Source organism: Thalassophryne amazonica, chromosome 3 (assembly GCF_902500255.1).
Source record: "Thalassophryne amazonica chromosome 3, fThaAma1.1, whole genome shotgun sequence".
Classification (NCBI taxonomy): domain Eukaryota; kingdom Metazoa; phylum Chordata; class Actinopteri; order Batrachoidiformes; family Batrachoididae; genus Thalassophryne; species Thalassophryne amazonica.
The window spans coordinates 148,215,964-148,228,669 of NC_047105.1; the positions used below are offsets into that span (position 1 = coordinate 148,215,964).

At 46.5% G+C, this 12,706-nt stretch overlaps 1 protein-coding gene across 1 annotated transcript in view; it reads right to left on the reverse strand.

The window, feature by feature from the left end:
• Positions 1-12,706, reverse strand: part of cntn2 (contactin 2) — a 344,973-nt gene that overhangs the window by 129,055 nt on the left and 203,212 nt on the right. Inside the window, 1 exon segment of the mRNA XM_034167507.1 lies at positions 7,205-7,354. Coding sequence (XP_034023398.1) covers positions 7,205-7,354 — 150 coding nt within the window.

Consider the following 12,706-nt stretch of genomic DNA (forward strand, 5'->3'; position numbering starts at 1 on the left):
TTACATGGGAAACAAGGTACCAGTAGATTCAGTAGATTCAAATCCAACAAGACCAAGCATTCATGATATACACACTGTTAAGGCTATGAAACTGGGCTATTAGTAAAAACAGTAGTCTGACTTCTGTCTTGACCCTTGTAGAGAAGAACAAACAGAAGCCACAAAGATTCAAGGGGCTTGAGGGAGTTGAGACACGTGAGGAACCAGCTGGTTAGACAGTATTCAGTGTGACTGAAGATCATTGAGTGTAGGAATGTCCTGGTTGCATTCTTCCTCATCAGGCTGTGCCTGATAGTCAGACTACCAGAGCAAGAATTTTAGCTGAGGAAGCTTCTGCGATTTGAAGCGAAACGTCCTTGCGTCAAGCAACCCAGTCCAGTCGAAGATTCAAGCTTCTCTACTATGGAAACCACCTGGACAACTGAGAGCCTTCACAGAAACACTGCACTACATTGTTCACCGAGTCAATAAAGAAATGCTTCAGACTAATGGCCAAAGTGAGGGGATCCTTCACTAGCGTGTTTTTTATAGAAAGCTCCAGTCCCTTTAGTCTATCAGCGGCCAGACCAGACTTTAAACAGCGCTTCAGTAGAGAGTCCCTACCAGATACGAGCCTCCTGCACTCCTCATCGGCCCGCGGCAGACTGTGTTTGGGATTAGACCTGGGCTTCCCTTTACGGGAAAGATGTGCCATTATCTCCTTGACAGAACTCACAAGTAAATCCCAGCTACTCTCAGGGTTCACACATGCAAAGACGTCAGACCATTTAAGACCTTTCCTAGCTAGAGTGAGGTTACGTTGCTGGTTTTTAGGTTTGAACTCAAACACAGATGGTGAGTTAACTGGGATGCGAATTAGAAAAACGCAGTTTTGTTAGTTTCCGTGAGAATAACATGACGTTATGACCAGAGAGCCTGGTTAGCAGATTATGAGTAGCCGTTATCCTCTCTGGTCTGTTTGTAAATAGCAGGCCAATTCAAGTTCTAGAAGAATTAGTAATTCTGGTTGGTTGCTTAACCAGCTGAGATAAATTCAAGTGATCCACAGTTTTTCTGTCAGGGTTTTTCTGTCTTTCTTAACATCCCAGTAAATGGACTGCATTTATATAGCGCTTTCCCATCTGCATCAGACGCTCAAAGCACTTTACAATAATGCCTCACATTCACCCCAATGTCAGGCTGCTGCCATGCAAGGTGCTCACTACACACCGGGAGCAACTAGGGGATTAAGGACTTTGCCCAAGGGCCCTTAGTGATTTAACAATAATTTCAGAGTTATGGTCAACGTGGTGCTTTAAGAGTTTTAAGATGGACAAAAAAAAAAAGGTCATATTTAGCTGATGGTGGGCGATACACACATATCAGCACAAATTACATTTCAACAGGTAGATAAACCTTCACACTAACGGCTTCAATATCGACTCCACTAGAGACAGTGAGTAGACTGCATATAATGGTGTTTTTTACATATAGACGAAGCCCACCGCCTTCACCCACAGCCCTGTCACACCTGGACACATGATACTGTGCTAAAATAAGAGCAGCTTCAGGTGAGGAGTTGGACAACATGTTTCAGATAAACCTAAAATATCCAGATTTGAGTCACTGAGGAGATGTTCAGTTTGTTCACACTTTGGTACTAAACTACGGATATTTAAATGCCCACATAATAAACCCTTAGGTTTAGAAAGAGGGTCCCATACTAACTTGGAATGATTTAACATGCTGAAGATTCGTGACCGATGGTTCTTCAGAGCTGGATTCCTGCATCTTGGCAGGCCAGCAGGAACCTCCGCTGCTGGGCTGCTGACACTGCACGACCCACTGCTAGGAGATGCTAGCTGTGTGGCTAGCAGCCCTGCTAACCGGCCCCCTGGAGGAGAATGCTGCATGGCTAGCACAGCCTCTGCTGCTAGGCCATTAACTGTTGGCACGGTCCCGCCTGCCCCCGATAGCGTTGTTGGGGGTCCAGCTGCAAGGCCACAGAGACCCGCCGGAGACGCTGAATGCTCGACCCGCTGACTCACTGGAGACATTGACCGCTCGGCCCGCTGACCCACCAGAGATGTTGACTGCTCAACCCGCTGACTCACTGGAGACATTGACCCCTCGGCCCGCTGACCCGCCGGAGACGTTGACTGCGCAACCCGCTGATTTGCCGGAGACATTGACTGCTCGGACCACTAACCCACTGGAGACATTGACTGATCGGCCTGCTGACCCGCATGAGACATTGACCGCTCAGCCCGCTGACTCACCGGAGGTGTTAACTGCTCGGCCTGCTGACTCACCGGAAACATTGACTGCTCGGCCCGCAGCTCAACCGGGGATGCTTGCTTCATGGCTAATATCCCAGCAGAACGGTCCACTGGAGGACAATGCTGCGTGGCTAGCAGGACCTCCGCTGCTAGCCCGCTCTCCATAGGCACAAACCCGCCACCCCTGGTGCCCTTCAGGAGGGTCCAGCTGATGGCCCAGCAGTGTTAGGCGCAGGCCCACTGGGATCTGCTGGAGAAGGGAGCTGCACAGCTCGCTGCCCCACCGGTAACACAGGCAGCTCAGCTACCTGCTTAGCTAGCAAACCGGTCAGAGATGATAGTCGTCTGCCTAACAGAGTTTCAGCTGTCAGGCTGCCAGTCAACAGGGGAGAAAAGAAAAAGCACAGCCAGCGAGTGCACTCCTGCCATCGACCCAGCCGAAACAAGCCGATGGAGCGCGGGCAGAGGGACTATCACTGGTGCTTGGAGCTGCCGCTCTGTGATGATCATCACTGAGAAACAGCGTGAACAACAGGTACTGGGTCCTTATTGCCAGGAGATAGTGTCTTTCCTTTACTTCTGGTAGGAAGCGGTAACGGTTGGCACAGATGATAAGGCACAGAACGAGATTTACAGCAAGCATCCATCTTTGAGAATGAGCTGAAACATCCTTAAATCTTTCACAACACATTTGTATGACTCTGTGTAGCTTCGTGGTGGCCATATTGGCACAGGTTGTTTCAAAGCGATCTCAGATATGGTTCCATCTACAAGAGTCCATCTATAAAAGGTATCACAAAGCCATTTTACACCTACTGTCCGCACCAAAGGATGGAAAGAGAACAGGAACCAGGCTGGAAGCTAAAGGTCATAGCACACAAGGATAGGAATGACTTACAGACACTGGGGGAGACGTGGTTCACACCAGATGTGGGTGCCGATGCTGCTGGTGTCGGTCAGTCTGCTGGCCAGTCAGCAGTTTCAATAGCATCTTAGGAGGATAGCAAAACTTGAATTACTTGGGTTAAGCCTGAACAATCAGTGCAGTCAGAATTGAATTGCTGAATTGGGGTCTGTGGGGTCTGACATGGCCAGATTGTATTGTCATGGCTGTAGCATAATTGGGGACCAGATGTTAAAAGTTTACAATCTTTATTTACAGCTGATGAACAGCTTTGACTCAGCACACAGAGTAATATCAGTCTGTCCAACAACAGCGTCTGTGTGGCAACAGGCTGGTGGCTTCAACAAGAACACAGGCAGAAGGTTGAAACACAGCAAGAAGGCAGTTCGCAAGGCAACAGTGTCCATGTAGCAATCAGCAATCATGATTAACCAGATGAACAGGCAGAATCTCAGAGCACAATCATTTATAGCAGAAAAATAGTCCAAAAATTGGCAAGTAAGGCTTGAGAAACACAAGGATGGGTTGGCAACAGGAAATCAAACATGAGGAATCAACATGGGAAACTAAGCACGGAAGCTAGACAATCTGGCCCTGGAGTGAGAGGCAGTGAATGACCATATTGTGGAAAGATTCAGTAAAACCAGGAAATGAGTGTCCATGTGAAACTGGAAGCCAAAGAAGCCGTGGACAGGAAGCAAAGCCAACGGAACCCACAAGAAACAAACATCAGAATAAAAACGCATAAGGAACAGACAAATCAGTATGACAGCACTCCAGAAGAGAATCCACAAGGAAATAGAATAATCTGGGAAACAAAAGAGACAATTCAGAATAAAAGTGGTACAGAAGAGGATTCACTCAAACTACGACAACACGACGAGCAAAACGGAGACACCAGAGAAGTGATCAGAACACATATGAAGAGTTTACAAGCAAAACACTCCAAATTACTTTTTCACTGAAATTCAAAGTTCTCGTACAGACAGTGCATGAAACAGTGTAAGTCTAATTTTATTAGAATTTCTTTTTTAAAAAATCAACCAATAGCTGATATGTCTTCAAAATGCTCCGTACGCTCATTTTTTCAGCAAAGTGCTCCAGATCCACACGTGTCTTTAGTGACAAAACATGCTACTGTCCAATAATAGCAGAACCTCGTGTCCTAATCCTCAGTTCACTCTAGTTTTAGAGACCATATCATACCAAGTCACTAATCCTCACGTCAAAATCGTTCTGTGGCCCACCTGGGCCACTAGCCCTGTCTGGGAAGCTCACACCAGTGTTGCTGATCATCTGAAGTACATCAGGGTTTTTTGTTTGTTTTTGCCTCTTTGTCAGAACTGGTCATTGTAAGAACCTTGGACTTAAACTCTGGCCAGTTCTTACCCATTTTGAGAAACTTATGGCAACAAAATTCACCATTCACCAACCCAAACCCAAACGTATCTTTGTTGATTTCCTGTGTTTTTGTCTCACTTACGTTGATCCCACGTTGACCTCGCTCGGTATGAAGCGCTCTGACAACAAAAGCCAACTCTGAACACACCTAATACAAGACTTGAGGAGCATTTTGATTACAAACCTGTCAATTTTGGATTTTTATTGTCACACACTACTGAGGCCTTAACTTAATTTTGCCAAAATGTCACATGGAGCATTTAAACTCTTCACATTAGAGGATAATGATGAGAAGCATTTCTCATAAGCGACACCTCACTGGTGACCAGAGACTGAGGGTTATGTTAAATCTCAAATTTTGTATATTTTAATCTGTACCTGTGATAAAAGATGATAAAGAAGGTTTCTAACTGAAAAAGTGCTCGTTAAATCTGTTCATTTATCACAGAACCCCCCCCCCCACCCCCCCGAAGGCTGAGAGGAAAGGGCTCACTGGTATTTTGGACCTGGTTAAGGACACAGATGTGATCCTGTCTGGCCACGTGTCTGCTTCACCACTTCTCATCACTTTGTTCTAGGTTGGACAAATTTTGAGTTATGAAACTGTTTTGAACCCAAATTCAAATATTCTTGATGTTCTGTGCAATCCTGTCTTCAAATAACAGGCAGACCTGTGCAGATGTAACGCTGCCGTACAGAACCTGGCAAACAGACCGGCAGGACAGTGCAGTGGACGTGGCCTGCATCTCCTCACCTACTTGCTGTGTTCCCTCACCTGCTTGCTGTGTTCCCTCACCTGCCTGTCATGTTCCCTCACCTACTTGCTGTGTTCCCTCACCTGCTTACTGTGTTCCCTCAACTGCCTGTTGTGTTCCCTCACCTGCTTGCTGTATTCCCTCACCTGCCTGTCGTGTTCCCTCACCTGCTTGTTGTGTTCCCTCACCTGTCTGTCGTGTTCCCTCACCTGCTTGTTGTGTTCCCTCACCTGCCTGTCGTGTTCTCTCACTTGCATGTCGTGTTCCCTCACCTGCTTGCTGTGTTCCCTCACTTGCATGTCGTGTTTCCTCACCTGCCTGTCATGTTCTCTCACTTGTTTGCTGTGTTCCCTCACCTGCTTGCTGTGTTCCCTCACCCGCTTGCTGTGTCCCCTCACCCGCTTGCTGTGTCCCCTCACCTGCCTGTCATGTTCCCTCACCTACTTGCTGTGTTCCCTCACCTGCTTGCTGTGTTCCCTCACCTGCCTGTCATGTTCCCTCACCTGCTTGTTATGTTCCCTCACCTGTCTGTTGTGTTCCCTCACCTGCCTGTCGTGTTCTCTCACTTGTTTGCTGTGTTCCCTCACCTGCTTGCTATGTTCCCTCACCCGCTTGCTGTGTCCCCTCACCCGCTTGCTGTGTCCCCTCACCTGCCTGTCATGTTCCCTCACCTACTTGCTGTGTTCCCTCACCTGCTTGCTGTGTTCCCTCACCTGCCTGTCATGTTCCCTCACCTGCTTGTTATGTTCCCTCACCTGTCTGTCGTGTTCCCTCACCTGCCTGTCGTGTTCCCTCACCTACTTGCTGTGTTCCCTCACCTGCTTACTGTGTTCCCTCAACTGCCTGTTGTGTTCCCTCACCTGCTTGCTGTGTTCTCTCACCTGCCTGTCATGTTCCCTTACCTGCTTGTTATGTTCCCTCACCTGTCTGTCGTGTTCCCTCACCTGCCTGTCGTGTTCCCTCACCTGCTTGCCTTGCCCCCTCTTGCTTGCTGTGTTCCCTCACTTGCATGTCGTGTTCCCTCACCTGCCTGTCGTGTTCTCTCACTTGCATGTCATGTTCCCTCACCTGCCTGTCGTGTTCTCTCACCTGTCTGTCATGTTCCCTCACCTGCCTGTCGTGTTCCCTCACCTGCTTGCTGTGTTTCCTCACCTGCTTGCTGTGTTCTCCCACCTGCTTGCTGTGTTCCCTCACTTGCATGTCATGTTCCCTCACCTGCCTGTCGTGTTCTCTCACTTGCATGTCGTGTTCCCTCACCTGCTTGCTGTGTTCCCTCACTTGCATGTCATGTTCCCTCACCTGCCTGTTGTGTTCTCTCACTTGCATGTCATGTTCCCTCACTTGCCTGTCGTGTTCTCTCACTTGCATGTCGTGTTCCCTCATCTGCCTGTCGTGTTCTCTCACTTGCTTGCTGTGTTCCCTCACTTGCATGTCGTGTTCCCTCACCTGCCTGTCGTGTTCTCTCACTTGCATGTCGGTTCCCTCATCTGCCTGTCGTGTTCTCTCACCTGCTTGCTGTGTTCCCTCACTTGCATGTCGTGTTCCCTCACCTGCCTGTTGTGTTCTCTCACTTGCATGTCGTGTTCCCTCACCTGCCTGTTGTGTTCTCTCACTTGCATGTCGTGTTCCCTCACTCGCCTGTCGTGTTCTCTCACTTGCATGTCGTGTTCCCTCACCTGCCTGTTGTGTTCTCTCACTTGCATGTCGTGTTCCCTCACTCGCCTGTCGTGTTCTCTCACTTGCATGTCGTGTTCCCTCATCTGCCTGTCGTGTTCTCTCACTTGCTTGCTGTGTTCCCTCACGTGCTTGCTGTGTTCCCTCACCTGCTTGCTGTGTCCCCTCACCCGCTTGCTGTGTCCCCTCACCCGCTTGCTGTGTTCCCTCACCTGCTTGCTGTGTTCGGATGGTGTGCGAGGGCATGCTGGGCTCGCCGCTCCCCAGTATGTTGCTGGCAATGACCTGGAATTCATAATCCATCCAGGGGATGAGTCCCATCACGCGGGCCGACTCTGCATTGCCTTCGATGTTTGGTGGATCTGGTGAAGAATGAGGAGATGACTAAGAACTTAAAAGGCAAACACCTGTGTAACAATCACCAAACAAAAGACAAAAGACAAACACCTGAGCTCCTCTTGATGTTTTTTGTCAGATTTGAAGCTCTTTGTCTTCTGGATGAAGAACTTTAACCTTTAGATCTCTTCCCCAAAAGTTATGTTGGCCATAAAATATCTTACTTACACACCGTCCTCTGACTTACATATTATAGACAATAAAAATGCCTTTTTTGGATTTGAGGAATCTGCCTGTGGCTGGCTCACAGACAGAAGTGATGACTGTCAGGTTTGGTTTTCTACTTTGCCACAGCAGTATTCAAGATCTTCAACTAGTTTAGGTTGCAGTTGTGTCACTAACCAAGTAACCATGTTACTCTGGTTTTACTTTCTCTAAACTGGATTCCTGTTCCTGTGTAGTTGCTGACCTTTTTTTGTGACTGCTCCTCTTGGGTGCGTTACAGCTGATCATCCATGTCCTCTGTCTCACCAACCACCTGCATGTCCTCCCTCAGCATGTCCATAAACCTCCTCTTTGGTCTCCCTCTTCTCCTCCTGCCTGGTGGCTCCATACTCAGCATCCTTCTCCCTGTATACCCTGGGTCCCTCCTCTGCACATGTCCAAACCATCTCAATCTCTCCTCTCTGACTTTGTCTCCAAACCGTCTCACCTGAGCTGTCCCTCTGATATGTTTATTTCTAATCTTGTCCATTCTCGTCACTCCCAAAGAGAATCTTAACATCTTCAGCTCCTGTCTCCTGTCTTTTTGTTCATGCTACCGTCTCTAAACCGTCCAACATAGCTGGTCTCACTACTGTCTTGTAAATTTTCTCCTTCACTCTTGCTGATATTCTTCAGTCACAAATCCCTCCTGCCACCTTTCTCCATCCACTCCACCCTGCCTGCACTCTCTTCTTCACCTCTCTACCACACTCTCCATTACTTTGAACAGTTGACCCCAAGTATTTAAACTCATGTACTTTCACCACTTCTACTCCTTGTAACTGCACTATGTCATCTACACACATCATAGTCCATGAAAACTCTTGTCTGATCTCATCTCATCCATCAGCCTGTCCATCTCTACAGCAAGTGCTTGGAGCAGATCCTTCATCTGATCCCACTTCCACCTTAAACACCTGTCATTGCTGCTGGGGTTCTTACCACTCATCTCTCCTAAACATCTCGGTGTGTCTCATCAGGACCAACTGCCTTTCTCCTGTCCTCAGTTCATTTTTACCTCCGCCAACAAAGTCAGACTGCGGTTATATTTTGGCCCCTGTTTGCTTGTTTGTTTGTTTGTCTGTCTGTTTATGAACAGCCTGGCACCCACATTTTTTCATAAATCATCATAACATTTTTACAGAACAACAGATTAAATTCTCAAGGTCATGGGTCAAAGGTCAAAGTCAGGAAAAATCTTGGGAAAATATCTATTCTTTAACATTGAGCGAATTTTCAAAAATTCCTAACTGTGTTTGAAAAGATTGAATTTCTTTCATATTTGCAGGCATTATGTATGATGGCATCCTTTGACAAAGTTTGATCCGGATTTGATCCGGATAGTGGATTTTGTAGACATTTGAATTTAATATTGAAGAGCCCATTTGGTGGACATTTTACATTATATCTCAATCAAAAGTGCCCCAGTCACTCTCATTTGTGACAGTGATGTGCAAACTCTCACTCTCAATGAACAGACTACGTTTGATCCACATTTGATCTGTAATTGCAGATTTATCAGATATTTGATTTTAACACCTAAAAGTCCTTTTGATCTATATTTTCTACTATATTTTAGCTTATGAAAAGCCACTTCTAACAGGATTTTGAGGCTGAAAATTTTTTCCAAGGTAAAAATTTGGAGGTTTGGTAAAAGGTGGAGGTTTGCGCTATGTCAGCGTGGTGCTCTAGTTTTTCCTTAGATACACTCTCCCACCTCATCTCACTCACTCCAGACATTTTCTTTGACCTCATCTCACAGCTCAGTTGTGGGGCATATGCACAGATGATATTCATCATCATCATCATCATCATCATCACCATCACTTCCCATTTCCCTAATACTAACTCATGATGTACTCAGAATTACTCCAACACCATTTCTTCTCTTATACATACTATAAAGCCTCGGTCCCACCAAATAATAAACCATGAATAATGAGACACGCAGGGTGTGTCCGCAATTATATGAAGATGATCCATGTTTTAAACCATCACGTATCCACTACTAAGGCACATCTATGTGCCTCTCGGTACCTCGCATGTGCCATGTATCAGCCTCGAGTGAGCCAAGACTGACCTGTTATTTGAGCCCCCTCCAGCCTCGAGTGGCTCGCGGTGCCGCATTTGATCCAATATGATAGATAGATAGATAGATAGATAGATAGATAGATAGATAGATAGATAGATAGATAGATAGATAGATAGATAGATAGATAGATAGATAGATAGATAGATAGATAGATAGATAGATAGATATCTCAGGGGAAGATGCAGGGCGGAGGTTGGGGGTGTTAGGGGTGGGGGGAGAAGGGCTTGTGTCATGTGTGCAGGTGAGATGAGTTTGTATCAGTCAGATGAGTTTGTATCAGTTTCTGCCAGTGTGTGCATAATGTCTGGAATTGCCTTGACAACATCAGACTGACTGTCTGGGAGGGCAGAAGATAAAAGGGGCAGCCAAATGGGTCACCAAGGCTGTAGAAATTCTTCTGGAGGAAAACAGCGGGGCATTTTGACCTTCGGAGGCTGATAAGACTGCATGTTTAGGGTTGAGCAGAGAAACATATTTCCAGCTCCTCTGACTGACCGAGTCCAATTTATGAGTATTCCCTAGTTTCCGACATCTTACTGTGCATGGTGTATATTTGCTCCGAAATATTATCCAACTTATGTCTGAGTTCAAGGGTTAACGCAGTCTGAGACTGTTTCGCCTTGCTCATCTCATTAATTATGATGGACAGGTGAGGGGTCGTGGTTCTGGTAGCAGCCATGTTGCCAATTCCAAAGGTAGGTCAGGGCAGCACATAAACCAATAACCCAGCCCTCCCACAATCAAACCAAATATAAATAAATCTTCTACGTCCTCCAAAGAGAGTGGTACCAAGCACACAACACGCCACATCTCCCAGGTGTCGAGACCGTAGCCTGCAGGGTAGGTTCCATCTGGGCACACAGGTTCATCCAGCCCTCAGAGACCAGCTGATCAATTCCATGGTTAATCCAAATATAGTTTGAAGAATTCCATGTAGTGCCATGATAATGCAATGTTGCCGCATGTTTAAGCATGGGTTTGGTCCAAACCTCCAGCCCTCACACACTTGGTCCCTTTAAAGTGTGGGTTCTCAATTCATAGCAACATTTAAAGATGTCACATTTTTTAAACCCAGCCCAAAACTAGATGTCCAGTACAGTCCCGCAGGTGTGTGCCGCGTGCCAGGCTGTTGTCCACCTGTAATGCACCAGACCAGCTCGAACTGAATGACGAGTTCCTGGACAGCCGCCTCTGTGCTCCTCACTGGTTTCCTTTCCATCCGCAGCTCGCTGACTTGATTTCTTTTGCAGCTATAAACACACACATTGTGATGCCAATTTCAACTTTGTGTTTGTCTGTTTATGTCTGCAAAATCGCTCTTTTGCGCATGCGCTACCCGCCTGCATACACAATGAGGTGGCCGCTTTAATTATATACATCTGCTGCTGCAACTCATGTGGATCACTTCCAAAAAAAAAAAAAAAATTCTTTATTTCTTCCGCGGCTTACAATTCACCGTGATACAACTTTTAACTTTGTGTTATGTCTTCAAAATTGGTCTTTTGCGCGCTCTCCTTCTGTGTGTTGCTGCACAGCTCTGCTCTGCTTTTAGCAGCTTCACTGGAGTTATTTCTTCCGCGGCTTTAAACACACAGCCACTCTCACATAGTCATCCAAATTTTAACTTTGTGTTCGTCCATTATTGACTGAAAAATCACTCTTTTGTGAGCTGGCGTTCTGCTTAAATGCTCCTTTGGAGCGTGATGAGCTGTGTGCGCACACACAGCAGAGCTCATGTGAGCCATTAACAAGATATTAAATCAACCACAGACATACTTTTACACCTAGGAATGAACATGCAACTGTTTTATCAAGCTATAAAAACATTAAAAATAGTTACCTTAAGCTGTTTCTTCAGCTTAATGTAACTATTCCTCATGTGGCAGGAAAGAGAGGAAAAAAGCTTCCAGATGAAACAGTCCTCTGTGATTCCAGAAGCGATTAGATGTGTTTTCAGCATCCAAGGTTTGGCAGAAAATGATTAATCCACTACAGAAAAATTACTTTATACACAGCGTCCGGAGCACAGAGCAGGTGGAGTTGTGTGTGAAAGAGGGCAGCCACTCCAAAAACAGCCTCTCAGTTCCTGCGTAGCTGCCAGGCGCTGGGATAACGGGCTTTTAGCAGCCTCATAAGCACCATGCACATGAATCTAAAACCTCGTACACAAACTGCACCACGCTGTTGTTGCTTTTGAACAGCTTGAACAATTTTTGAACTTCTTGAATTAGCACCACGCTCAGAGAGGAGCCTCGATAACTGAAGATAATGTCTCTAATGCCGTGTTCACACCGGGTGCTATCAGACGCTACAAATTTGCGTGGGTCACCAGGCGACGGACGCGCCTCCTTTGCCCGGTGTGTCGCTCTGCTTGGGTGGACTTTCGCTGCGAAAATTTGCCCCGGTGAGTCATCAAATAGGAGGAGCTTCCACTCCGCTCGCCGGCTCCGGTTGTCAGTCAAGTTAACATGACAGACCTTGATCACACGGAGCGAGTTGCTGTGGAAAGCTCCCAATACAGAGAGTATCATTATTTGCTGCAGGAGCTGTGTCTGGGTGACGGCCGCTTTCAGCGGTCCTTCCACCTCTGCGGGACCCAGTTTGAGGATCAACTGTCCCATTCGCGTGCGCACATGTAAACAATTAAAAAAAAAAAAGAAACTCCGCTGCTTGCTGCAGCTGGCTCTTCCCCCAAAAAACTCTGTCATAATTGTGTTTAGAAACCAGTCACCATTTGTTTTATTATACATCTGTGTAGTTAATTAATAAAATATTCTCTACAGACAATTCGCTCGCGCGCACGTAAAAAAAAAAAGAAAAGGAAAAAGCTCCGCTCCAGCTGCTGCAAGTAGTGCTGCTGTTCGCTCCAAAAACTCTGTCATAATTGTGTTTAGAAACCAGTCACCATTTGCTTTATTATACAGCTGTGTAGTTAATAAGTAAATCTCCAGGACGATTCCTGTGCGCGCGCACGTAAAATAAAAATAAAAAGAAACTCCGCTCTCCGCTGCTGTGGTGCTGC